This window comes from Dufourea novaeangliae, unplaced genomic scaffold, assembly GCF_001272555.1.
Source record: "Dufourea novaeangliae isolate 0120121106 unplaced genomic scaffold, ASM127255v1 scaffold221, whole genome shotgun sequence".
Classification (NCBI taxonomy): domain Eukaryota; kingdom Metazoa; phylum Arthropoda; class Insecta; order Hymenoptera; family Halictidae; genus Dufourea; species Dufourea novaeangliae.
The window spans coordinates 411,076-435,142 of record NW_015374115.1 but is presented as its reverse complement, the minus strand read 5'-3'; the positions used below and the strand labels follow the sequence as shown (position 1 = coordinate 435,142).

The 24,067-nt window shown below is 41.5% G+C and overlaps 1 protein-coding gene across 1 annotated transcript in view; it reads right to left on the bottom strand.

Annotated features, from left to right (window-relative positions):
- The window catches only part of LOC107191043 (junctophilin-1), a 53,009-nt gene that overhangs the window by 22,610 nt on the left and 6,332 nt on the right, over positions 1-24,067 (bottom strand). Inside the window, exon 2 of the mRNA XM_015579990.1 lies at positions 21,235-21,446. Coding sequence (XP_015435476.1) covers positions 21,235-21,446 — 212 coding nt within the window. The remainder of the gene's footprint in view (positions 1-21,234; positions 21,447-24,067) is intronic.

Genomic DNA, 24,067 nt, shown 5'->3' with positions numbered 1-24,067 from the left:
CTCTTTCATTCTTATGAGAAAATGGCTTCAGTCGATATCGACTGTATTGTTGTTGTATCCTCATTGTAAGGGGACAATCATTCTTTATACCATTTTCTTTGCGTTAGAGATACAAGTTTTACCTCTCGTGAATTTCCATACGCCATCGACGGGTTCGTTACGATCGTCCGAATTGCGTTCCCGATCTCGTGAATACCGACCACGTTTAGTTGTGGCATGAAGCGTATCGTTATCAGCCCACCAGCATGGCACACGTAGCGGAAAATACTAAAAATATCTCATAGAACGTGTACGGAGCGATAAGATTGGCTACGATCCTCTGTCTCGACACTCGTCCCGCTGTACGTACATAAAAAGCATTTTGCACACAAGTCTCTCATAACAATAGAGACCCTATGGCAAACACTGTACAACGACAAGAAAGATAAAATTTCTAATAATCTAATTCCACAATCCAATATTACATAATCTGATATTCACAATACCGTACAAGCCAATTTATATCAATTTAAAAGACCACCCTCCATGGCGTAACTATAAAATCACCAAACAATAATTAAATTATATAACCTATAACGATATACGTATTAAACATTATTTTCAGACGAGAATACTAGAAAAATAATAAAAAATAGAGTGGGGACTGCACAAGAGAAACTATAGCTTGCTTCGGATACGACCATGAACATACCATTAGAGGGTTAACTATTTATCCCTTCATTACACTAATTTGCTACAACTGTGTCAATTTGACACCAACGGACAAACTGACTTAGAAAGATGAGGAAAGAATGAGGGTTAAGTCCAACAGTCGCCGAAATGTCGGACTTCGGTCGTCGAAAATCTCGAGACGGAACGGTTCGGCGGGATCGAGATTAAAGCCGCTTGGTAGCGTCTGCAACCGTTTTCCGCGGGCCGGCTCGGGCTATTCAGGTCAGCTCTCTTGCTCGCCTCTTGGAAACGCCTCGGGACAAAAAGTCCCGTCGTCGACGACGACGTCTCCGGTGTCCCCGGGATCCTTAACGACTTCGATGCAGACGTCGTCGTCGTCGTTGCGATGCCCCCGTTGAGATAGAGATACAAGCTCCTCGCCACGTCGGAAAATCGGCCCTCACTCACGACGAAAAACGGTTCTTTCACTATCGATTCCGTCTTTTTCACCAGCCAGCGACCCAGATTAATTATTGTCGTGCGTCTAATTCCACGGCGCTTCGTCTGTCCGCCGTCTGTTTCTTTTGGCGCGACGTGAGACCGTTCCTCCCGCGGAAACTTTTACTGGTTATTGAATTTCCGTCGACTCTCGGCTTTCCTCACCCTCCCTCTTTCTCTCTCTCTCTCTCTCTACCTCCATCGTTCTCGAACCGCCTTGCTCCACTTTGCGTGCCTCAAGAAGTATCGAATTCCTCGCTTTTGTCGTACCATCGGACTCTCTGTTTCAATTCGAGTTTCCTCCCTCTCGAGATTCCAATCTCCTGGTTTTTCTATTGTTGGAATCCCGGAAAAGTTGTACAATTAGGTCGAAACAATGCAGGGGGAGCTATCACTAGGCCTGAATGGATGAAAATGGTACTCTTTTGTGAAAGAATCGGAGAGAAAGATTGCAGGGTCGAGGTTTTATCGAGACCCCTCACGAATCAATCATTTCTTTATTTATTCATTTAATGTATGTCAACGAGAATAGTCCTTTTCTACAAAACAAGTTACAATAAGACGAAAATGAACAGCGAACTTTGTACGATTCTGTAACAGAAATGAGATGAAATGAGTTATTCTACCACCTGTACCTGTTTTCTTTAGATAGCAATTTTCATGTTCTCCTGTGATTTACCCCTAGATTCCTTTTAAGGGTTTCGACAAGGTCAACCAAACATTTATCCTCGCGGGATGGGCACATCCTCGATCTTCTCAAACATTTTCAATCGGAATGTAATTGCCAGGAGGGTTCTTTGCACACACCAAGTGAAACCTCGGTGACACGTTACGTCTCCCCAGTTGATTGTTCTGGGGAAACGTTTACCGTCACTGGACACGTGTGTCCCTCTATTTGTCAGCCGACTTCCAACTCCGTCGGCACTGTTTACTCTGTCTTCGAGCGCGAGCAACGGGAAACGTCCAACCTGTTTCCGTACAGGTTACCAGAGGGTGAAGACCCTATCTGGATTATATACGGCGCGCGTGGCCATCGAGGTATACGATGTTAGTTCGATGCAGGCTCGACGAAGAAACTCGTGCAAAAATAATCATCGATGAATTTCACCGTTGAAAAATTTATCGCCGGCGTCTGCGTTTTTTCCGTCGACACCGGGCCGCCTGAATATTCTCGACGGAACGTCGCCACCAATTTCATTATGGAGGTTCGGTGAGCCGAACTGACCGCCCGAGGGAAACAAATGTCAGGGGAAAAACGTGGTTATTATTCGATCGACGATGTAGGAGCGAAGGAAATCGGTTCGAGCGTTGAATATGGGCGTCGAGTTTAACCCTTTACTACAGACAACTCGTCTTAGAGATGAATAATCCGACCACGAGTGCTTTGCAACATTTTTAAGAATCAAGGGTATGTTATATTTTCGTTATTGTTTTGGATGTAGTGTGCCACTTACATGTCAATTGAAGGTACCCAAATGCCGAGCTTCTAAAATTTCTCATTAGGTGGTAATAGTAAAAGAATTCGAATTCGTCTGTTGGATGAGTGATTTGTAGTTAAGGGTTGAATAATTTTAATAAAAGATTATGTCATTTTATAAGATATAGGGTGGTGAACTCTATAGATATAGTCTTTATGCCTTTGGTGCTTGAAAAACATCGAAGACTATGCTCATTCATATTTGTCAAAAGTTTAATCAATTAACTCTCTCAGAGTGTACCATGATTGAGAGAAACAGGCGCGTTGGAATTGTTTAGTCTGCCGTGAATATGTGTACGTTTCACCGAAGTTTATTATTACATTAATATTACGTACATCATTCTCTGCAACTCTGTTACACCTTGTTCAAAGTAGATGTCTGGTTTGCGTTTAGAATTAATGTAATGTCGCCCCTGACGCGTACCTATACTACTGTCTACGAGTTCATTAGTATCAAAGTAAATATTGTCTACACTTGGAACTGCAAAAATATATTTTGGACATGACAGGTTGCACCTCGCGAATTTCCTTCGTTCATGAAAGAGTCAACTAAAATCAGCCTAAAAATCCACCAGCCTCGTGGACTTCCTTCGTTCATCAAAGAGTTAACCAAACTTTAATCCAAGTGAACCTGAATTTAATAAATCTCAAAACAACACTTTTCTTCCACGAAAATCAACCACGTACTATATGAATACAAAAACTTTGAACAACACAGATGAAGACATGACATAAAAGCAGACACGGCACTAACGTCCAATGACCACATGGAAAACACAAGATCAAATTGACCAAGGGCTCTGCCTCATACTACAAAGTCTAATATTAACCCAAAAAACAATACCAATTTCTTCGTTAATGACCGAGTAGTCGATAACAAATGAAGGAAGGAAAAAAAATTATTCAATCTCACAATGACGATCTTAGATACTACTGTTTTCTCGCTACCTATAATTCGAATAAAATTCTCCCCAACTCTGCTCCCAATAGTAACGAGTTTCTACGAACAGAAATTCGTGGTCCACGGGTAAACAGAAGCGGTCGGTACGGTCCTGTGATCGCTACATGGCACCGGCTGGCTCGCCTGAAATAGCGCGGCCACCTTCTAAGATGGTGGTCGGCTGCACGTGCAATCGGAATCGCGTTTGTGCTCGTGAGAATCGGCCGTGCGAGTGTATTTCGGTCCTCAGCCTCCATCGGATCGTCACCAACCACCCCACGGGCCTGTCGTTTCCTCCCGTCTGTTTGTTTCCCGCGGGATAGCCCCTTCGAACACCTGAACACACTGCGCCCCACCACCTTTCTCCGCCACACGCCACCAGGTTGGATTTCGTACCTGACCTCGCTCTTTTGTCCGTCCTCCCTTGGTCGTGTTTCATGACTGATGGAAGTCGGACGAAAAAACAGTGTGCATCGGTTCTCTACTCTCCCGACAGTTGTGTCGACGGTTTGTTAACCTTCAACTCGATTGGCGCTGTTTTGTACGTTATATTGTATCGTTGATATGATTACCTTTACAGTAGACGTTAATCAATCGGGGTGTCGGTGATCTGGGGTTTCATGTAAGATCTTATTCTCCGTTTGTATATTTCGGTGATCTGGGGCCTCAATTAGTATTAGTATTAACAAATAACGAATGATCGTCTCGCACGACTCTCTTTTTGTTCTGCAAAGTCTGGTTCTTGACGGAGCATTTATCATTAAGAAAGTAAAAGATATGTAAGCAGGTATGTCTGGCTATGATTGTATAGTAAAGAAGAATGCATCTTTTGTCGTGTACTTAGAGTCACCCTATATCATACCGATTGCTATACTAAATAAGTTTTCCTCTTGAATAAGGAATTTCTTGCCATTTCAACATTTATCACATCCAATTTCTGGGCATCAAAATAGCCGGTCAAAATTGGACCATCCGAATCCCGGTTATTTTCATACCGGTTCGTTATCACACCCTTTTCCGTCGAAGCTTCCTATAAAAGTCGATTAATTGACGCGAAAGGTGGTGGCGTGTTGAACGCGCGAGCGCCGCGGCGAGGACACGGTGGAAGCAGAGGGGCAGCGAGGGGAGAGAGAGAGAAAAAAAGAAGAAGATTGTTCGCGTAAAAAAAGACGCTTCTAAAAGTGTAACGAGCATGTTCTCTCCCCAGTGGACGATTACTCTCGCACACGGCCACGCGGTGAGGCGTGACGACGAGGGCGAGATGTTCGAAAAAACAGGGAAATGATGGCAGTCTATGAAGTGGGATGAATGCAGGTTTTGATACAACGAAAGGGTTGAGATGCATCTTTGTGATATTGATCCTTGAACGGTGGTGACTGATGTCGGGTCAATTTTGTCCCACCGGGAGTTTTCTATTTAACTTATTGCCTTTCTTGACGTTTACAGCTCTCAGAATTTTTTTCCTGTTACTAGTCTCCCAGAAACAAAAGGAACTTTGTACTAATTGTATAATACATTTAATACCAGTAGAATAGTGTTTCACCTCGACTTAAAGAAAACAAATCATATTGGTATTTATTGAATCCCATATTGAAATTGTTACCACGAGTCTCACTGGATGTCGTAAGGCAAGGGGTTAAAGCAAATTCCCATTTTACCGGACTTTCCTCCGAGTTTTGGTTTTTATTAGAAAAAGCTTGAAACATTTGTTCAACGAACGATTGTGTAATGTACTAGAGACTGTTGATTCTGTTTCACAGAATTTTTTCTGGCTTTTTGAAAGTCTAAAACAGTAAAATAAATTACGCTTGCATATAAACTACACAATTTGCCTGCAGAGTGTGAAAATGTATGTTTGTCTGCAGAGGGTTAATTCATGAAGAAGAAAGGAAGAAGAAGAGTGAAGAACAAGAAGAATAACAAGAACAAGAAGAATAAGCAGAACCAGAAGGACAAGAAGAACAAGAAAGGAAGGAAGTTTCGACCGAGTTCTCGTTATCCACAAGTAGATCGTTTCTGTTCTTCTTGGCAACCCGAACTGACCCCATCCCCCGACGAATGGCCAGAGCTCACGGTTAAACGAGGTCCTTCTGGAACGTCGGTAAACTGCACAACCAGTCGACCAAGTTCCTGGTGCGCGGTTGTAAACGACAGAGAGGACTGTCGTTCCCTTGTCGATTTCTCGCCGCTGGACCTCTCGATGTGTCGCGTTTGAGGCCGAACCGTGTAACAGAATTATTCCTATGCATCCCCCGTGCATCAACCGACACGTTTCATCCCGGCCACTCGCAGTCTGTCACACTGAATTTCAGCTTGGAATGCTTTTAGTCGTGTCTTCTGGGACCCGACTGTTTGCGATTCTCGGCCCAGGTTCGAGGGCGCTTCGTGTCCAGCGGTGATCGATCACCATTCGGAAGATGATCGCTGGGAATTCGAGGTTACATATTTACTTCGTGTACACCAATTGAAATTCATACCTAAGGGATCTCCTATTACACACAGACTAGAGATAGGAATATATACACAAGCTACCCAAGAAAGTCTGTAATAAAATAATACTGTTTCGTACGAAGTTCAAATTCTCACCCTTAAGACAATATCGTAATCAGTTGGATCGATATATCCCACCACTAATTCTATCACGTAACATCGTGAATATTAACGGAATTTCGCGGTTTCTCGGTATAATTCAGCAGTTCCCACGTAACGCGCGTCACCGATTAATTCCAACGAAGACAATATTTATATAAACCATACGACGTTATTTTGGTACAGATGAATCATCGCCGAAACACGTCTAGCCTATTATGAAACAGCCTGTAGTCGACCCATCAGATCCAGTGAATTTCGCGTACCCGCTAGAGTCCGTCGAATTTCCGTCATCCGCAGAAAATTAAATAACGAACTCTCGTTTTGTTCCACCTTGATCTACCCACTGTCATTCGTTGTCACCCCCCCACCCCTCAGACTCGGCGGTTTTAAACGTCTTGGTCGAGTTAAGGCACTCTCCGAACGCCATTCCATTTCTCCCGTGGCACGTGGCCGACGCATTTATTTATAAATACCAATGCTGCCGCAGCACACACAAGCCACCAAGCGGGCTCGTGGCCTGACGTCGCGTTATGCGCCTGACCTCGTGGCACCGGGGAGGAGAAGAAAACCGGGTTGACCTCCTATCAATCTGCACCGTGCACGACGGTTAATCGAGTTCTTGAACCCTTCACGCCCTCGTGATAAATCGCAGGACGAGTCCCAGGAGGAGGTTCTGAACGCCTCTGTCGCGACCCACTCTCTATCGAGATCCTTTTGAAAAATTTTAGGCAGGTCGATCACTGGAATCTCGAGCATTCTTGGGCTGGTTACCGATCAGACATTTCTACTGTGTGATCTGTGGAATGTAGGATACTAATGTTTCGGGTCAGAAGTCTTGTTTGGGGTCGGAGCAGAAAGAGAAAATCGAGAAGAGAATAATTGGCCTCTCTGAACTACAATTTGTCGAACGTTTTAGAGACTTTATATTGAGATCGTTTCCCTTTTTTAAAACTGTAAATATTGATGGAAGATACACTACGTGGCATTAGTATAAAACTAGCCTAAAACTTTCAATCGTGTGTATTGTGGTTAAAATAAAAACGAATCAGTTTTTGTCGAATATAATCGATAGTGATCCACAAGTTTGTTCACGAAGAGCTGTTTGACTTCTATTTGACCAACTTACTTACCGAAATGCGAATTTTATTTCAATGTGTCGAAAAATTTATCACCGAAGGATGAGAAAGTAATGATAAGCAGAATATATAAATGGAAATTGCATTAAAGTTTCGACACCTAATTGTTATTTCAGAAGGCTGTGAATGAATGTATGAGCCACTATATCCTTTTCTGGACTAACACTATTTGTTCGTTTCTATTTTAACAATAATATATGTGAACTGAAAATTTTAGGATGGTTTTATTCACCACGCAGTGTATATGGAAACGTATCGGAGCATATGAGGAGTTCATAAAGATTTATGGATTCTGTGAACGAATTTTGTGAAACGTAGCTCGCATATACAGTCGTCACGGAAAGTAAGTGAACGACCAACCGTGTTTAATATTTCGTCGAGATGCTGTTAAAATAAATGCTGAACACGTCAGTGAATCTCCGATAAATGTCAGAAGAAACACGAGAACGTCCTGTCTTATAGCAATACGACGTTCGTCATTGTTTTTGGATTGAAAGAATCGCAGGAAGCGTTCACTTACTTTCCGAAGTAGCTGTGTATATAATACAAAACGACCAATGCAGTTTCTCTGGCTGTTTCAATTCCAGAAATCACGAATATATCAACGGTGGAGAGAATTGTTGCTGACGGCGCCAAGTCAATTGCTAATCGACAAATGGCCGGTAGGGGTGTGTAAACACTTGTTGCGAATCGATTGTTCCGTTCTCACGGACCCGTTAATCGCTGCCCCGTAACGAACTTACCAAATTCCTGCCAAGAGCAGCGCTCCAAAACTGTCGAAATTTCGAGTCTGTTGGCTGTTAATCGATACGAACCGGTAAACTTCGTTTATCCTCGGCCCCATGGATTGTCTCGAGGTGAAAATCTTACGTTTTCCGTGACTTTTTCTGCTTTATATCGAACGAAGAGTCAGACCAGGTAGGGGATGATTCTAAGTAAAAAAATGATTAAAAAATACACAATAAAAATTTTTCATTTGATACTTCGTTTTCAAGAAAATCGACTTTGAACATTCATCTGCAACGCGTGTAATCGTCATAGGTAGTAAGTAGAATCAGAATGCAATGGACAGACGCGCCAGCCAGGTCCTATTCCAAAGCACGCGTATCCAGTAGACATTCAAAGTTGATTTTCTCAAAAACAGAGTCTTAAATGAACAAATTTTATCCTATATTTTCGACTTATTTTTTCACATAGAATTACCCTACTCGATTGTATCACCAGTTACATGACACGCTGAATATAAGTGAAGAAGTTCGTTAATTTACCAATTTTCAGATTTTCGACAAGCTCCTCTTTTTACCAACAGGATAGAAATAGAAACACGTCCATTTTAGGTAGTCCCTAGTTTTAAAAAGATCGATCTTCTCTAGGGAACCGATCAGGAAATCAACGAAGACGATCGTCAAGCGGTCGCCACCATTTATTATTAGACGGTCGCGGTTGTCCCGATAATGCAAAGAACGCGAATATATATTTATGTAACCGCGGGCCGGGTGACGTAGATTTATAACATTGTTGTAGAGCCGAGGTATCACACCTCGCCGCTGCCAAATGACGCGCGCGCTCGCTCGCGAAGACAGAGAGAGAGAGAGAGAGAGAGAGATCAGAATAACGTGGGCCCCGAGCAGCAGGCGAAACGCGCGTGCGAACGAGAAAATTTTTCATTCGTTTCGAATCGTGGCTGGGGAAACGACGTCACGTATGAAAAATAAATGGAGCATTAACGGCGTCGAATATTTCTCGGTGCTTCCTTTTTGACCATCGGCAATTTTAGATCGGCCGTAAATCATCGTAGATCGTGCAGGTAGATTCACCGATATATTTCGAACGGAACGAAATTTTTCATGAATACGTTATATCGTGATTTGTAAATCGGAAATATTCAACTGTTTGGAACGGTACCCTGTTAACCCACTAATATTGCATTTAAACAATATTTGATTTGCAATCTTTTTTCAGTTAATTTACATGATCGAATTTTGCTTTTTAACATTGTCTTCACGAAGGGGAATTCCAGGGATTTCCTTAAATAATTTGTTTATCGCTATTTTGTCTCGCATCTAGGTATGTAATTTTGTAAAGGATAAAAAATCAGCAGTTCACTGCTTCGCCCTTAATGTATGAAGAAACCACCGTGATTATTACTATTCTTCTAGTCTGAAATTAATTTCACGAAAAAAATTCTTCTGTACGCTTTCTATTGTTGAATTTCCTTTCTTTTACCTCGTTACTCTGTAGTCTTCGTTTCGCTCCTATTTCATCCGGCGATTTTTCGGCGAAAGAGCTCATAGGAAGGAGAAATTTAATTTTGTCCGGTGTAGAAATAACACGTTAGCCGCGGACAGAAACGGGAATTGCAAAGCGACGCGTGTATCGGTGATCCAGTAAACATCGCTGATCCATATTTCACGATCTATCTTTGAACCGTCAATGTAACCCACGTTAATCGTGCCTACCGGTCGAAATGTCGAGTTTTGTATCCATGAGCTGTGCGTAATTTTACGATACGGCTGAAAAATTCGTTTCTTCGATCGGCATTTTTTGCGAAAAAATTGATTCATTCCTATTTTAAACACCATACACAAGGATCAAAAGTTTCAGGGTGGTTATGCCACGCATTTATTTTCGTAATATATACGAAAGTTGAGACTACTATTCATATTCCGAGTCGATAAAGTTCACGGTTTCCAAGTGAAATTTACGGAGACTAGATTGAATTTGTAGAAGCATCGTGATTAATTATATTTCGCAGAGCTCCTCGAGTTCACGACGAATTTTCTCACTCTATCTTGACGGACTTAACGAAGGAGAAAAGGCTGGTTTAATGAGGAAACGTAATTCAGGGACCCGATTAATTTCGCCGGGCCTCGTGCAAATCACGGACAGCCGAATATTTTGTGTACGTTCCCTCCGTCACATTGAGCAGGGGGAGGGAGGGTTCATAAATATTAAACCGTTGCTCTACGCCCTCGAACAAGAACGTCGTTCGTTTAAATAATGGATGCTTCCGGCGCGGCACGCACCCCGCGAAAGAAAGCCGTGTTTCGCGGGCGTTCGCTCGGAGCTGGTGATGAATGAGAATTCCTTCGTGTAACGAATTACGCCCGGAGATTCGTCGAGAAATCAAGCTTCCCATTTGGAAATTATTTCGGTTAAACATCTCCGTTCGTTCCTCCCCCATGGGAATTATTTCTTTTGATCTTTCCGAGGAATCGCTGTTTGTTTAGCTAGTCACCGACTTGTTTCGTCTATCTGGTTCGGTGTAAGACTTAATACTCTTGGAGCTAGAAATAAAAATGGACTTTCCAGCTGCTTAATTTGTAGGAACTTCGTAACACGATTTTGAACGTTTTGATGGAAGTGTTTAAGTTTCGTAGATATACGTAGGAAAATTGCAAGACATTCATTTGCCTTGTTTTTTCGTTTGTCTTTGCAAAAGGTGGTAGTATTACGTATTGAACTGTTCACAGGCCAAAGTGACTAATTCCACGTTTTGAATTTTTTCATATTTTAGTGCCTTAGCATTTGACTGGTGCTTAACTTTATACACATATTTAACATAAATTATTTTGATAATTTTTGTATTTGTAGTATATATTTTGCGCATATGTAACGTAGAAGATTAAGTTTTACATGTTCGTGGCCTCTTACTGATTGTTCAGCCGTGTCTGATCATTGAAGGCATATTCTACTGACACAGAAAGATTCTCGAACCAACATCGATCCTCGTATCATTGGAATCGATCTATCTGACTCTAATCTTTATCTGACTCTCCTCTTACAGAAATGTACAAATTGATTCCCATAACAAATAATTTATAGACAAATAACAATCTAATTATACCATGACATACACGTTACTTTATTTTAATCGTATCACGAGATTCTAGCCGAATCTGAACAGAAACCCTGATTATTCGAGCCCAATACATATCTACAAACTTAAAAAACAAAAGAATACTATAAATGAAAGCAGCATAAAGGGGAATATATATTTTTTAATACAAAAGTCAGTTCATACGAACTTCATGTGTGAAAAGAGTTTCACCGAAAACACGTCGCGTATTTATCATCCTGTCGAATTTCCAAGATGATAAATATTCGTTCCGCGAATCGGAACACTGTGCCGACGATTCACAAAGCCGGAGGTTCGTTTCCCCGGTAGCGTTTGCACGCGAATTAGCGTATGCGCGTCATTTGGGCGAATCGGAAAGGCCACCGTCGAAAGAAAGAAAAAAAGCTTGCGTCACGTGCGCTCCGCTATGCAGATCCACCACCGTGAAACCGATAAACCATAAACCCTGTACCATGGAACTCGAGTAACGGAGTCAGGAAGATTTATCGTCGCCTAAAAGCATCGGTTCCGTTTAATTATCGGCTTTAATTAAAGCTCGACGGGAGGAATTCGTGGACGATTGGGAGGAACGTCTCCCAGAGAAATTTATCCGCGATTTTTGTTCCTTGGAAATACCTTAAATACAATCTTAATTTCATTCCTCCATAGAACGTATTAGAGATCTTTAATTTAAATACGTACATCATCTCTGAATGGTTCAGAATGATATAATAATTTCAACGAACACACAGAAATGAACTACCCCTGTGAGAAAAGCAGAAGAAGGGGGAAGAAAATCACGACAAGAGAATCTTAAAGGAAAGGAATACACGAAGTCCAGGGAACTTGGAAAGTATAATACAAAGAAATAATAACCAGAGAAGAACTAGACTAGAAGCATCTACAGAGAAGGAGAAAACTTTCTTAGAAGAGGAGAGGAGAAACAAAAACATAGAGAGGAGCACAGTGGCAAGATATACAGGGTGGTTCACCAGATATTACCACTTCGACTTACGTGACTGTTATTTGTATCGAAAAATCGTTCTCGTAGAGCCGAATCGTTTCAGGAGGGGCGAAAAACTATTAACATCAAAATGTGCCTCTTCTGAAACCATTTAACTCTCCGTGAACCATTTTTCGCTACGAATAATAACAGACACGTAAATCGAAGTTGTAATATCTGGTGAACCACCTTGTAGAAGGGAAGAAAAGGTGGCATTAATGTCCTCGAAGCAATTACACCGAGCACGGTATCGAATACCAGATCGAGATAATAAAGAAGACTACAGCGACATCTGGAACTGTCCAATCTGCATAACAATTCGCAACAGCAGGGGGAATTAATTTTAGGCCGCGGTTGGTTCCTTTTACATCCACAGCTACATCCAAGTTTTCCAGTCGCTCGACCGTAACCTCCACGTATTATCTCGCTCTCGATTCGTTTCCCATTCCCCCCCCCCCCCAGGGACAATTAACCCCCGAGCGTGTTACGGGGAGATTCAAACTTTTTCATTTATGGGAAGTACAGAATGATGTGCGATTCAAAGGCGTCGATTACACGCAGCCATTTTCTGTTTTTCAGCCCTACCGCGGATTCTTATCGTTCTCTTCTCGAAGCAACGTGAGTGCACTCACGAAGCTTATCCCGCAATCAGCGGAGTTAGGAGCCCAGAGGAACGATCCTACAGAGGGGGCTCCCCTCTTTTCACTAAAGAAAAACAGGCTGACGCGCGCCAGGGCTTGATTTCACGCTGCAAAAGCGGACTTGAATGAGCCGACGACCGACTCTGGCAGGAGTTTCTTATTTTCTTTTCTCGTGGTTTTTTTACTCTCCTCCGCCCCACGGAAACGAACGGGAGGCGAACCTTTTGAGATTAAAACGAACTGAATGGAATTCCCTCTTACAATTCGCGTCGAACATCCAACATCGAGACAATTCGCTCGCAGGAGTTGAATGATGAACAGAGACGGTTGTATGATCTCTGTTTGTCATTTGTCTTGACGTATTCTATGCTCTTTATATGAAATTCTTATCAGAAATGGGTAAAATCACGATATTGTGATTTGAAAGCTTCAGAAGATGAAGGTGATATGTCAGAAATATTAACTCTCTGTGACAAGTTGTAAGAGTAATTTTGTAATTTTATTAGAATTTATTTCCATTTCACAACTGCATTTACTCTGATTTTGTCGAGTATACTCGTCATAGCTTAAAAACAATTAAGCGTGCAAGTGCACGTTCTTCAAATAAAATAGAACAGTTAAAGGGTTAATATCAATGAAGACTTTATAATTGTACGCTTTCATTTTTGTGAAAAAAGAAAGACTCAAGTGTCCGGTACCGTTTACATGTTTCACGTATCTCTCAACCCTTGTGTGGTCAGCTAAAATATTCACGGTTATTAAACAATCGGAATACTCCTATTCCAATAGATTAAATAAACATAAATAATTTTACTTTCATACTTTTCCGAAACTCTTAGTTTCCCCTTCCTATAATCTACCAAGTGATGTTTAGACAGGAACATAAAAAATTGTGAAAGGAAATTTAGAAGTGGGTACCTGGTTGCTTACACAGGAGTTACAGGTAAAACGAAGGTAAAGGGCAGAGGGCATCGGTGACCTTGACCAACAGTCAAAGGGTTCAAGCAGGGTGGCGATGAATCAACGGAGCGCCGCGCGTGCCGCTTTGAAGATGGACGCGTCCAGCGGAAGCTGCGGTAAGTATAACCATGATGCTCGACGGTGGACTCGTCCTTCTCCACACGATATGCACAGAAACGCGCATGTACAGTATCGGACAAATGAATTCAGACAAAAACATTTTTCGTTGTATTTGTTGTTATAGCGATGTTACTGAAGTTCTGCCCTCCGGAGTGTTTACTATTATTCATTGCAACCACCTTTTATATCACAAAATATAAAATACGTTTTATTTGTACATACCTAGACAAAAGTATTCTAGACAAAGTGAAGAACATTATATTATATCTTTATTTCATCCATTCCTGGATGGTACGGTGTAAAAGTTCGGCAATTTTCAAACAAAATATGACAGACGGTTCAAATTGAACGCTATCATCCATAGTTTCTCAATGTGTGGACATCCCTAAATAGAGGGTATATTCAACAAAATAAATAATTTGTTCGAGGAGAACATTTAGAAAATATACCGACTCTGGTCGACCTAGGAAAACAACAATTACACTAGACGGGCGTTGATTATTTAATGTAACGTCAGTAGTATCCTCAATTCAAATAATACAGGAAACGGTTTTTGTCCGAAAACATTTGTCCGGTACTGTATCTATCCACTTTGCACTTCGGTGCACGCGCACACGTGATCCACTGACACATACGCTTCACCGTGGAATTGTTCTCTTCGTTCTATTCACTTTGCCCGCGAGCCTTTGTAACGGAACAACCCTGGGTGTTTATAAACGGATGAAAATTTCGCTTCTTCTATAGATCGCGAAAAGGAACGGATTGTGATCGTTTTTAGAACGATCCACGGGGAATCCATATTTCAGCGAAAGCTCTTTACTGCGGTGTTACAGAGGATTTCTTTTTACATTGTATTTTTATTCAATGAATGAACACAGCTGCATCACAGGCTCCCATTCTTCCCCCAGCGATCGCCAGTTTTATCTTCGTAGTCGTCTCGCGAATAATTGGGACACATTCGTTAGAAAACGTCACGATAAGAGTTATACCCTTCGTTAATTTTATTACGTGCTTGTAACGAGGCCTGAAATGTGATAAAACAGAGGGGGCAGTTTTAGATATGAATCAGCCTGGACGGTTAAGAGTTTCCTATTCGAAAGGAAATAAACCTTGACGTGAGTTCCTGGTTCTTAAATCGCTAATTAATCCTTAGCTGTCGTATTTATCTTAGACATTGTTAATCTAGTGGCCAACTGAGAAGACATACGACCGCAAAGGGTTAATATTCTTTTCTGTTACGAACGAAAGCCACTGCTTACCATAAACCTGAATCAATAAAAAATCATTTCAAGGTGAAAACTTTCATGGTAAACAATGACTACTCAGAGAACGAACAATCGATTGAAAATTTTAATACAAAGTAGGGGAGACCGGGGCAGATTCTAACACGGGCTAAGTTGTAACATAATTAAAATTTTCTGAACGACAAATTTGACAACAGAGCAGGATGCCAGTGCGGTTTGAAAATATTGATATCGTCATTGAGTATCACAGATTTTGTCACATATTTACACTCAATAAGTTGACCAAAGACGTGATCAGTAAGTCACGCAAATTATTTCCTGATTGAGGATAACTCGCTCTTCCCTACTAAGAAAAGATGGTGAAGAACGAACATACGTGACGATCGTTTCCTGTCCAAATACGGCACGTCGATCGCCAGTTTCGAGAACCTCGCCTACAACGTACCGATGCGAATGCAATACGAAGAAGCATCCTGGCACGGTCACGTCATCGCGGACGTGCGTGCCGTGCCGCGTACACGCGCGAAAATAGCGCGATTATTCGGACGGAATCGGTCGCCCGACCCTCTCTCCGCGATTCGCGAGCGCGTCACACGGACGAGAGTTTGTACACGTGCTAATTAAACGGGCCCTGTTGCGCGGGGATTGCTCCCGATTTGCCATTGCTCGTTGATAAATTAATATCACGGTTCTCGTTGGACGATGATGTGATTGTGGACATTGGATGTGTGGAGTGATTTTGAATAATTCGACACAACTCGGTAACACAATTTAACCCTTTATTTCTTAGCGGTGCTTTGTAGTACCACTTATACAGGGTGTCCCAGTATCGATGGTACAACCGGGGAGGGGGTGATTCTACATGAAAAAATATCGAATAAATTTGTTTCATTTGAGGTTTTGTTTTCGAGAAAATCGACTTCGAAAATTAATCTGAAACGCGTGCATAGGTCATTGTATTAAGTAAAAACGGAAAGGAAATGATAGGTATCATTGCGTGTATGTCGCGTGGGTGTGGTAGCACGAGGTAGAAGAAGAGTGGGACTTGACGTGTGTATTGTTTCTAAGAATTAGCAATCAACGCAGGGTGGTAATAAATAATCGTATTAAAGACATATTGTACACGTAAATGTACAGAGTTGTCCAAGAATCCTCGTTTATAATAATAATTTGCTAAATTTGAAGAAATGGCCCTGTTTCGATGGTTTCCTATTTGCGTTAAATCGCGACAGGCCCATTTCATGAAAGTTTCCAAGTTCGAAGTCCATCGAGGAAAATTCCTTTTGCGATTAATACATGGATGAGAATTTTATTGTTTTTACCGAGTGGAACGAAAAGAATCAGGGAACTGTAGGGGTTCCATACGATAGCTGGCTCGTCCCTGAGCAGGAATTATCGGTGACTGGTTAGCCATTCCTTAAGTAACGATTTTACGGTCGAGCCATACATCATCGGGCACGTTTCTTCCTTGACACGGGGCGCCCGGAGAGATCAGAAAACGCGGGCAGCTGGCTCCAACGGCTCTAAATAAAGCGCTCAAGTGCACCAGGCGAGATGAAACGCAATAAAACTTATCTGCACCGCTCTCCCTCTCTACCCCCCGACGCCCTCCCTTTTGTCTCTCCTTGCCCTTCTTTCGAGTAGTTATATTCTTCGTCGTTCCTTTGCATTCCACTCCCTTGGTCTTCTTCTTCATTTTCTTTCATCGATATGGGATTTTTTTACTTTTCATGTTTCAACACACAAGGTCCCTTTGAATATAGGTGTATCGAAAACGAAAACGATGCCTGGTGTATTTTCGCTTTTTTTTTTCTATTTCTGTTTCAATATTTTTCTTCCCTTTTTTTGCGATTTCGTGTAGATATTTTTTGTGTCCTCTTGTTCTTCTTTCCTTTCTGGTGTTAGACATTGGTTTCATTTCCTCAAGTCACAGTCGCAGGCAGAATTTATCTACTGAAAATCAACTGATGCATCCATCACGATGCTGTCAGAAGTAAAATGATGTGCACTCGATTTCCTCCAACCCCTTCTTTCAAATATTCTCGTGGTTTTCGTCATCTTTCGAATTTCCTCGATGCTTTAGTTCGATGAAAGTGTTCCTTCGATTGCTCAGAAATTGTTCGGAACCATAAGACTAGAATTTCTTTTCATACTCAGCTGGAATCTCAGTCCCGTTGAGTGTTGCGAAACGAAATGGCGTGTATTCTTGAAGGAGCAAGAGCGTCTGTTCGGCAGTCGGGTCGCAGAATCGATAAATTGATCGGTCCAATTTATCGCTGTATATTTCGTTATTCTTTCTCCGCTTCTTTCGTGGATATTTCTGGATTCGTCATATTGATGACTGTTACTTCCGGGAGGGATGCCTGACAACTTGGACTCAAACCATTTGCGACAATAATATTTCCCCGATACTCTAAGTCTAACTTCTCCGTGGAAATTTCCATGACTCGGCAAGATTGAGCGAAGAGTATTCCAAGTTTTACTTTTCGCTTTTATACCGTCGCATGATTATCTGCCCATGTAATCTCACGACAATAGTCCGCGGACAATGGCTTCGCGATAGGGTTGTGCCATTATCGATCAATCGGGAAGCAGTAGACCAACGGCTTAATTACCAGAGCAATTTCATTCTGACCTGCGAGTTAGACATTCCGACGACATCCGGTATTTTTAAACACGCAACACTGAAAAATCTCTTTTGTAAAACCACATTTGTATATCACATTTTCATTTACTCTTCCATGTCTTAATGAAATTACCGATATTCTTAAAAAAACACATCGATTCTTCCAATTGAATCGTCAAGAAATACATTCTTTGAATTTTAACAAAATTACCATTATTTTTAAACAACATGTTGATACTTCTAATGGAATCGTACAGGAATATCCTTTAATGTTAATCTATATCGTCTTAATATTAATTTGAATTTCTTTTGTCCGTAATCCCATTTTATTTCACAACGACACAGTCTGGTATGATAATGTTGGTTCAGTGAGTTTTATCTTCATCCCCCGAAATCTCGTCGAACATCTCGCTTTTCGAGTCCAGTTGAGAAAATTTCCGTCATGGCCAGATGAATCGAAGGACCATGGAAGGGCGATCAAACGAAAAAAGCACGTGGACTGATCGAACGGTGTATTTGGGACAGAAAATCCGATCAATTGCAATTTGCTCGTTCATTTCCCGTTGGCGATCCTCCTCGCGGCGAGGGTCAAAGGCCAGACGATAGGGGTAGGTGGCAGCACGCGTAACTGTTGCTCGAATCAAACAAGAAAAACAGAGACCTCGTACGTCCAGAACGTGAAAAAAAAACAGGAAAACTAAACGTCGATCAGGTAAAACGCTTTTCTCTGGAATTTCTAGAATAGGTAAATCTTTGGAAGATCGAAACCATCTCCATGTCCTGATAGTTCAGAGTTTTCCATTCCTCTCGAACGCGTCGGGGACGACGATTTACCAAAACGGATTCCAAGACTGAGAAATGGAGTTCTATTTGCAGGTAAAATGCTAGATTGTATTACCTCCGGCATTTACGACACAACTATTGCTATTCGAGATAAATATTAGCTGGATAAGAATTTGTAATTTGTGTCTCATAGATCCAGTAATAACAAGTAATACACCGTTTCTTTAATAAACAGGTAACACACTTTAAACCTCATCCGTTCCTTGTGTCAATTCGACACATCTTTCGCCAAAGAAATGATGTTATTCTGTCCGGTATAGGTAAATTTAGCTGAAGTTCCGTGATTTTTATTTTAAAGAATGTGCAAATTTTATCTATGTATCTCTTCATTATATTAATTATTTACCACTGTGGCAATTTGAATGAAGGTTAACACAGTCGTGTCGGATGGAATCACCTTCGAAACAAGATTCTTATTATCGTATCTTATTTCGTACGTATCGCGATCGTAAAAGGGGTAATACGACTCTTCTCCACTGATTTCTGTAGAATCAATATCTGTCCCCTATATCAGAAACATCGTTCAACGTTCTCCAAGAGAATGAAGGGGAGGAAAACGCGAGAAGAAAGGGCGCCAGGATTCGAAATGCGTGTTCGTGTTCCCGTTCCGCCGCGTCGTTATTTAATATTCATAATTCTCGGCCCGGGGCGGGCGTTTCTCCGATCCATGAAAATGCAAAGGAACGTTGTACCCGTGCGGTCGGGACTCGTAAAGCAACTTTTAGACTCGACCACGATAAAATCGTGGTGACTCACCCTCGAACTATTTTCCGAGCGGTCGGCGGTTGTAACGTTTCGAAAGTCCCGCGGACGACCTCGATTTCACGCGTTTCACAGCGACGAACGGCCGACGACTCCAGAAAAAATAAATCGTACCGATCTGTCGCCGCTTTCGTGACCGAAAAACCGGGCACGGACGACTAAAAAGAAACCCCTGCAAGACGAATGTGTCGGTGTGATTGATTTTCTGTGAACAAACTTCTATGGACCGTGGTCTAATGTAATAGGGGGGATGAATACGAGAAACGAAGTAGAAATTGTTGTTCGAGCCTTTCTGATTTAACCCTCCATTGGAAGATGTTGCGTCACGGTTACTCTCGATAATGCGATGTATTGATATTCTTTAACACGTTGACTGTCACAGTGAAAAATGCCGTTCGTAGTCAGACACACTTTATTTCGTTTCTTAAGTCATAAACCATCGAAAATGTATGCGTTTAGTTAATAGATGCTATTGGTCTTATTTTATATTAAACGGCGATATTAATTTTACATGAAAATTTTCTGACGGTATTTAAATAATGCAGCCACTTCGTAATTAACATGTCACCCATATTTAGTTGACGAGGCAGTCAAAGTGATCAATGAAAATCTGTAGATCATCGAAGATTTTCATACCAACACTGCCGACGTAAATGATATTGCACGGTTGAAAGAATACACCAGGAAGTTCAATCGGTCCCGTTTATTAATCATTAATTTAACGAAACAGAACGTCGCGGAGACGTAGTCGGGGTCGGAGCGCTCGGCCAAATTGGCAACGTTCCCGATTTCACGCCGAAAAAGGGGACCGCGGCGCTCGTAGACGGGCCGGTAATTAAAACAGCGTATTAATAACCGCGAATTAAACGCAAAAGAAAAATAACAAAACCGTAATATCGAGCGTGGCGAAGAGGACTGGATCAAAGGTTGTCCGAGGCACCGTGTGAATCGAGTCGATTAATTCGCGTCGAGATGAAATCCGAGCGAAAGCGTCAGGGACGCGCATACACACGCGTGTCCTGTCACTTGTCGTTGACACAGATTTCTGCGAGTCGCGTCGACGATCAGGATACCCCGTATCGTTCAATCTGCTCCTGACAGCTTTATCCCTCCCACATGAAATTGCATGCCAACTCGAGCTATTACATCCTTGAACAGGTTTGTATTATTTCGCAGTTTTATCGTATTGTCTTCGAGCCCGTTCCTCTCTCGGCCCGCAGGAGATTGTGTCCGTATCTGGTCAGACACAGAAGCTATTGTTCAAACAAGCGTCGATTTCTCGACGTACGGTTTTACGACTACTATGTAAGTATTCTATAGGAAGACGATTCCAGTTTTTTTCAAGGGTAATCCTTCTGTTTGTATTTACTGTCTTTGGTCTCGCGAATGGAGCTGTATAACTGTTTAATCTTTCAAAAAATATTCTGTTACTCGATTGGTAAATCATATCAATATCCCTATCTGTTTCCTCTCTATCGTTTGAAGATATTCATGTAGATTGATTAATCCTCGGAAGGCGGATGGTCGGGGACAGACATGGCAGACGAATGCAAGGTCATTTTGACCCACGATAGAATTTCGATTGTACATAAGTTTGAAGAGGGAATTATGCACAAAATTTGATGTACATCTTCAAGTTCATATACTACATTTACATATAATTGTAAAAAATATAGCAATAGCTACAGATGGGTCAAAATGACCCTGCAATCACTGTACAAGGGTTAAATGTTTCTTATAAAGAGGATTAATCCCCAAGGTAAACAAGCAAATTAACCTTTTGACATAAAGTAGAGCAACCAACTTTTCTGCTGGTACTAATGGATCTAGCATGAAAAGTGTTAAGGGCAGCGAACAAACGCGAAGGGACGATATTCGTAAATATTTAAAAAGCAAGACTCACCACTGTCGGCGTACGTCTCCGAGCCGTAGCCATCCTGAAGACCGCTCGCCCACGTGCCCTCGTACCTCGCAGTGGACGTTGTCGATAGTCTGACACCGTAGCGACCTTTGAAACCCTGTGTCCATTCCCCGCGGTAAATCCATCGTCCACGGGTTTCCATGCCCAGACCGTGCCGCTTCCCATTCTGCCACTGGCCCTCGTAAGCCGACCCACTGAAATCGAATATCCACGGTGACAGTGGGAAACGAATCACGCGAAGGTAGCTTCCAACCCCTATTCCAGAGGGTACTTAAAAGAATCGGATCTATTTCGAACACTTGTTGCGTTCGTCGATTCGATCCTTTCCTTTGCTTTGTTTCTTTTTCTTTTTCAAAGATAATCTTTTAACGCGATGGTTCTTGATTGTGAAAAGATCATTATTTGTCATATTTCATAGATAGTTAAGTTTTAGGAGACCTCTAACTGATCTTAATTAATTTATAACTTGACTTCTAAGAGATCTCTAATTGACCTTTACTTAACTTCTAACTGAACTTCTAAGAAGCCTTCACTTGACTGTTAACTTAACTTCTAAGAGACCTCTGACCTGAACTTAACTTCTTACTGAACTTCTTGAAAGCCTCTAACTAACTTTAACATATCTTCTAAGAGACCTCTAAGTGACTTTAATTTATCCTCTAACTTAACTTCTAAGAGGCCTAAACTAATCTTAGCTGAACTTCTAATTTAATTCCTAAGAGACCTCTAACTGCCCTACCATATTAACGAACAAAAAAGTCTACTATACTTCAATTACAAATTCTTACTGTGCGTGACAGTTAAAATTATTCTTCGAAAGTTTCAGTCCTCAGATTTGTTAGGGATCAAGCGAACGAATGTTTTGACAATTTCATTTGTCGAATCCTGGGGTTTCATTGGATAGCGTTTCACTGAACTCATTACAGACGGTCATACAGACGGTCCTCGTTATTTTTTTCAAATAAGTCGTACGATTCGAGGTCCGAGACAGCTTCGTTCTAGACGCAACCTCCTCCCTTGACCCGCGGATAAATCCTTGAACCTGAAGGAGTAATAATTTTCCTTTCTACGTTCCAGGGACCGCTGGTAATACACTTTTCTTCCGTGGATATTGCGTTTTCCCGGGGAAAATGCCCGGGAATTCGTGTACTTTCTGCTTAGAACTGTATAAAAATGGCGTAACTTACATTACGTTGTTACTTTGTACCAGAAAATATAACAATAACTTACACTTAATTTTCTCTGCTGATATTTGTCTTCACGACAGATTGACTATCACCGCAGAATCTACTTTTTCTCTGTTATAAAATGTACTTAGTGTCGTTAGCACGTTCCACCTTTAAAACTTCTTTTACGACCACCACTGTGAACGGTGGATAAAAGTTTGTCGTTAATGAAATACGTTACTACGATGTTCGTACTCTCACGAGATATTCTCTAGACGTTACATTCAGAGGTGCTCCTTTTCTCTCGCTTTTTCCTTCTCGTCGCGTCGTTAATAGTTCACCGGATATTATTTCCCCGGGAAATAACGGTTGAACAATCACGACGATGTTCACGCGCCAATGCCGTCTGTAAACAACACCGCCGGCAGCTTGTTTTAATTAATAAGAATCGTAATTGAAAGTTCCCCGTCGACATCGACGAAGGAAAACTCCGCCACCTAACTCTCCCCGCCTACCAGGATGTATGGACAGGTGGATCGATCGAAACGGAGGGCGAACGATTCTGCTCTTACGAGGAAAGTTTCGAAATTTCTGCTCGATACGTCGTTCTCGAAACGCGAAGATGTGACGTGGAGAAGTTCGAGAAAAAAAGCTATCAATTAAAGCGACGAACGAACGATAGAAACCTGAATGTAATTGTAGAAAATTGTGAATGTTCGAGATAATTGTAGAGAAGTTAAGTTTCGAACGAAATTGAATTAGGGTCTTGATTTTTCAGAAATTATTCCAATTGAATATTATTTTGTATAATTCTGGACATGTTAATGTGTACCGTACTTTAAACACTATGGAGCACATTCGATTCTTCAAGAGAATAATATCTTTTAAATAGACTGCGGATTTTGATGCAAAATGATATTTTCTAAAGTAATTCATAAAGAAGCCAGACTTTGTTTACTTTTCAAGTATCATATTTTATTGGGTTAAGAATAAAATAGAGAATTCTTCAAAACTTTTTTCTTTAATTGTATTCCTCAGAGCCCTACAGATTATAAATGCATAAAGTCTGCAGTCTACTCGTAAATAAAAAAGCTTTCCCTTCGATTCTAATATAAATTCGTAATTTCAGTTGACCAGTCTGATCCACGAAATCATATCCAAATCTACTAAACGATTATGAAAACAAAATCACACGTGTATACCTTATACATTAAATTCGCGATAATTATCCGGATTTTGGGCTCTAAGAGAGTTAATACTGTGGAAACATCCCACGCAGGATAGTCGATGTACTTCGTTAAGTGTTCCACAAACACGAAGAAAATATTACAACACATTAAACGCGATACAAATGCAGCGAAGTGTACAGAAGTACGGCAGAAATTTACGGCACGTCGAACGCGATGCAAATTCAGCGAAGTGTGTAATTTGATTTTCCACTATCCGAGGAATTAAACGATTTGAGAAAGACGAACAAAAAAATGGAATCATGACGGTACGAAGCTAGTGTTTGATCGTGATTCTCGTGCATCAACAAGGAACTGATCCTATAATCCCCGGAATCACCCGACTCTCTTCCCTTGTTTGCGTTCCTCCCATCGACGAGCGTTCGGAGTTCCCGCGATTCATCGGGTCGTCCCTAGGAAAAC